This window comes from Sesamum indicum, linkage group LG12, assembly GCF_000512975.1.
Source record: "Sesamum indicum cultivar Zhongzhi No. 13 linkage group LG12, S_indicum_v1.0, whole genome shotgun sequence".
NCBI lineage: Eukaryota > Viridiplantae > Streptophyta > Magnoliopsida > Lamiales > Pedaliaceae > Sesamum > Sesamum indicum.
The window spans coordinates 6,016,708-6,021,321 of NC_026156.1; the positions used below are offsets into that span (position 1 = coordinate 6,016,708).

The window sequence follows — 4,614 nt, forward strand, 5'->3', positions numbered from 1 at the left end:
AAGGGAATATGTCTTTTTGCCTTTCTCCACCACTAATTAATGCTGCTTCTTCAGGTAAGGGGTAAAAGACTAAAAGTAAAACTCTCAGGGACAGGGACAGGGACAGGGACAGGGTCAGTTCATATCATCACATATGGAAATGGTAGCAAGAAAACTTAGCGCAGTTATCCAAAACTAGTTATGATTTCTAAGAAAATGAGTTGGGTTGGGCTGTAGTGTAGATGGTGGTTTATCTATAGTTGCAGGGTGCAGTGCAGGAGCTTATCCTTGACCAAAACCCTCCATTCATTTGATGATGCGCCAAACCCATTATTATTATTATTTCTATCTCCAAAGTACCTAAGACGCCAACACAACCCCCCCTGCTCAAAAGGGACCCCTACAAACACAACTTTTTCTGAGTCTGAGTGGTGGTGAATTTTGGTGGTGGAAGGAAGGGGGGAGGGGGGTATGGGGACAGGGTAGGGCTGCTGTCATTATCTTTTCATTATCTTCTCCACTTTTGTCACTTACATGTTACATCATCTTCTTTACTCATTTTGTCAATTATCAAATCATCATCGCTGTGGACTTCTGTTCCACTCCTCCCTCCCTCCAATCCCACTTTTATTTTTTCTTTAATAATAATTCCATTTAAATTTGAATAGTTAATTATAATTAATCGAAACAAAATAATTATCATTCCCCTAAACTTGCATCTTATTACTCCAACTACACTCAAAAAATTATTCTTAACGTGAAAAGAGAAAGAAAACAATTAATACATATATATATATGTATAGGAATAATAATGGAGAAGAATAGTATTATTATTTTGTGGGGGGGATTATAAAGAGGGTGGGGCTGAGGACAATCTCCGGGTAGAAGGAAAGCACTAGAAACAATATGAAACAAGCGTGCCTTTTTACCATTGGCAAAATATCTTTTCAATCAAAACATTGCATTGCGCCTTTCTCTAAGCACCACCTCTTATCAATTATTACCCTTTCTGAATATCTTTCCAGTTTTTCTTTCTTCCTTTTTTTTTTTTTTTATGTTTTAACTAAAATTCATCGAGAAAAATATAAAAAATAATATATAAAGATAATTTAGCGTGCATTGCTCAAACAAAAATAGTTATAATAAAAACAACATAATCAAGTATATATCATCAAAATTTTTCTCCACAAATTTTCAATGAAATAGGAGGTATATAATAAGAAATGTGTATTCAAGAGAGAATCTTGTAAATACATGTTCCTAAGAAGATGTGTGATTTTATTTTATTTTTGGTGGGGAGAAGGGATTGGAGATGGAGCCTTAGAGAAAGATAATGTAATATTAGGCCCACACCACAAACTGTTGAAATATTGGGCCATTAGGCCCACCACTGTTGGATTCATATGTATAATATTGACATAAACCGACAATTCTTTCACCCAACTCTTTTTTGGCAAAATTGATTTGAAGGGTAATTTTGGTATGTGATTTCATTTCCTCTTTATGAATTTTTATTATTATACGCCAAAAGCGGCCGACTTTAGATGGTTTTTAAGTAAAACTGTGTTATTATCATTATTCCAATTTGCAACACAATTTCACAATTTCTTTTTACTAATTTGGAATACCACTCAACCGCTGGGCCCCCCACAATTATGTCTGTTACCGCGCCTACCGTCAACCTCCACGGCTGCGACCGCCTTTATCGTGCACTCACCCACTGCCACCGCCAGATCCCCGCAGGCCCATCGCGGGATGCGGCTTGTCGAGCGGCGGCACCGCCCTTAAGCGACGCCAGTGCCAGCAAGCGCAGCTCTCTCTCTCCGCCTGCCTATCCAGTCATCAAATGGACCTCTAGCATTCCACTGGTTTTGTTGCCTGCGTCGATCAAGAGCGATGCGGTTCTCCTCCCTCTAGGCTTTCAACTACTGATTTTTTTGTATTCACGCATACGTGTAATCGAGTGCTTCAAGATTGTACCTTGTGAGAAACTATTCAGTTTTATCGGTTTATCAGTCGCAGTCTCGATTCATTTTCTAACAATATTAGAAAATCTTGAACCACCACCAAGCAAGGAACAAGGATCGCAGCTTAGGAGTTAGGAGCAATATGGGAAAGTATGGTAGTGAACGAAAATTGTTGCCAATTTCTGTTATTGTTGTTTGCGTGGTGTTCATCGACTCTTCTTCATTGGCACTTTGAAGTCTGAAGCCCACTCCTCTGCTTTCTCTTTCTTTTTTCTGTTCTGAGAATGTTACTCAAAATTCATATTTTTAGTTCAACTAATTAGTTTGTGTCCGTATCTGAAGAACATGTCTTGATATTCATGCTAAGCGCAATAGACAAGGAAATAACTGAATAACTTGACAACTTATTTCTTAAGAAAGGAAAAACATACAAACAACATAGGATCCCATAAGCATTCTTGCACAGGCAAACACATACCAAGATTTAAGTGCATCAACGAGAATTCACACACATAGTTTACAACACCCTACTTAGAGAACCTGTCTCTGTCATGTGGAGTAGTATAATCGATATTTGGACCATGAGGAATGATTCCAAATGGATTGATGGAAGGATGGCTTCTATAGTAATGTTTCTTAATGTGGTCCATGTTGACTGTGCTGCTAACTCCAGGGATTTGGAATATGTCTTTGGTGTAATTGAACATATTTGGATACTCCCGTAGTAATTTCTTGTTGCATTTGAAGTAAACCGCATAGACCTGTATCAACAGAACATCATGTTTCAGCAAAAGTTCAATTTGGAATTAAGGTGCCCTGTGACGTCAAATACATCCCATGTAAAAGATGCTACCCTCCTTGTTTTCTAGAGTTTCTTTAGCAGAGTCGAGTTACATCCGCATTATTCACTCAACCTAAACTACTAAACAAATTAAGTGTACAAGATAAAGCAAAGAAATCCTTGTCCACAAGATAGTTTTTCTTGAAATAGAATGTCATACCTCATCGAATCTTATGAGGGTCACAAAAAGGCGTATATCCGCTTCAGTAAGTGTCTCCCCACACAAATATCGCTGCTTGCTGAGTATCTCCTCACATTTGTCTAAAGCTTCATATAATTTCATAACAGCCTGTAAACGAGGAATTAATCAAATATTTTTAAATGTAGGAAAAAAGATGGACATGCTTAAAGAGTAATTTACCTCATTGTAAGGTTCCTGTTTCTTAGCAAATCCGCATTTATAGACACCGTTATTAATCCCATCATATATCCAATCATTTGCTTCGTTGATTTGGGGTTGCAGGTGAGGAGGAGAAAGGTCCACTGCAGCATTTTCAGCAATATCATTGAATTCTGTGTTCAACATGCGGATTATTTCTGCACTCTCATTGTTTACAATGGTTTTGAGTTTTTTATCCCAAAGAACCTACAAGGAAGTAAATATATGTCAAGAATCAAGTCATCTTAAATAATACAAAGATTTAGTGGAAGAGATGCACACACACACACCGGAACTGTGTATTTTCCTGAGTAATTTGTACTTGCAAGCTCATACAATTCTCTTATACTTTTTGCTCCATTTAAAGGGTCTGGTGCAGCACCTGGTTCCTCCATATCAGAATCCGGAAAAACCCATCCCATGTGCTCATCAGTATCCTTTGTCCTTCCCCATATTGGCTTCACTGACTGATAGATGAACAAGGCAGGCCCCAAGTGAAATTAATCGGATTTCATATAGGGATAGATATTTTATTATTTACATTGTGCACTTACAGTGAAACTGATTGCTTTGTCAAGACCTTTAATCTTGAGGTAAGCAAGGCACCTGGATGCCCAAGGACAGGCATATGATACATACAAATGATACCTCCCGGCTTCAGCAGGGAAAGGAGAATTGGGATCCCTTGAGATGGAATTACGAAAAGTGGAAGCAGTCCTCACGAAAGCGCCAGTTGCGGACATTTCATCCAGAGCAGAACGAGCCATTTGAATAACGTGCTGAGAATTTCATTACACTCAAATATTAGCAAGCAACACTTGCATCCGCCCTTCCACAACTCCGAATTCTGTAGCTAAGTAATAACATAACATGTAATCTTGCGATAGACAGGACTTATGAATGTACTAAAACAAAACCCCATCACTAATTATGGTGTCTTACACCATAGCTACTACCACACCACAAAATCCAAAAGAATTGTTGCAAACAATAAACGCATGTTCTGATAGTAATAGGCGCAGCAATCAAATCAAGATCGCTTACTTCAATCTTGAACCAATTACAGATAGTCAAACAAATTAAGATCAGTAGTCAATTGATATAATAAAACGCCATGTAGATGAACACTGGTTATCAACAAGTTACAATATACAAACAATAAAAGAGGGGAACCATATAACGTGATTAGATAGAACGCTCACACCCGCACCTTGAACGAAAGAGAGCTGCTGAAAATGAGAGGGTTTTTTTTCTTGTGTGTTTCTGGGTCTTGATCCCAAATGCAGTAGTATATATGTTTGGAGTTTCAAAATTAAGGAAATTTGAGGATCTCATCAATATCCACTCCCAACTTTTCACGCTGCCTGTGTGTTTAGTTTAATTAATTTGAACCGCCAACTGTCTGTAGAACAAAATACCAATTGAGATTAGAGTATTGACCCGTTGGA

At 38.0% G+C, this 4,614-nt stretch overlaps 1 protein-coding gene across 2 annotated transcripts; it reads right to left on the reverse strand.

Moving 5' to 3' along the window:
* Window positions 2,331-4,614, reverse strand: LOC105175872 (glutathionyl-hydroquinone reductase YqjG). Of its 2 annotated transcripts, none has more exons than XM_011098498.2 (6): window positions 4,369-4,614; window positions 3,721-3,945; window positions 3,457-3,633; window positions 3,149-3,373; window positions 2,948-3,076; window positions 2,331-2,707 (listed from the first exon to the last, which is right to left on the reverse strand). In XM_011098498.2, the coding sequence occupies exons 2-6, from the start codon at window positions 3,931-3,933 to the stop codon at window positions 2,474-2,476; spliced, it is 978 nt and encodes a 325-aa protein (XP_011096800.1). In that variant the 5' UTR covers window positions 3,934-3,945; window positions 4,369-4,614; the 3' UTR covers window positions 2,331-2,473. The 2 variants fall into 2 exon arrangements, with proteins under 2 accessions (XP_011096800.1, XP_011096799.1); XM_011098497.2 differs by having other exon boundaries at window positions 4,377-4,612.

What these genes read in the sequence shown, in the direction of transcription:
- LOC105175872 (XM_011098498.2), bottom strand. Translation starts at nt 3,933, where the DNA reads ATGGCTCGTTCTGCTCTGGATGAAATGTCCGCAACTGGCGCTTTCGTG. An exon ending in CAGGAAAATACACAGTTCCG is followed by an intron (nt 3,374 to 3,456) that starts GTGTGTGTGTGT and finishes ACTTCCTTGTAG; the next exon opens with GTTCTTTGGGATAAAAAACT. An exon ending in CCCTCATAAGATTCGATGAG is followed by an intron (nt 2,708 to 2,947) that starts GTATGACATTCT and finishes CTGTTGATACAG; the next exon opens with GTCTATGCGGTTTACTTCAA.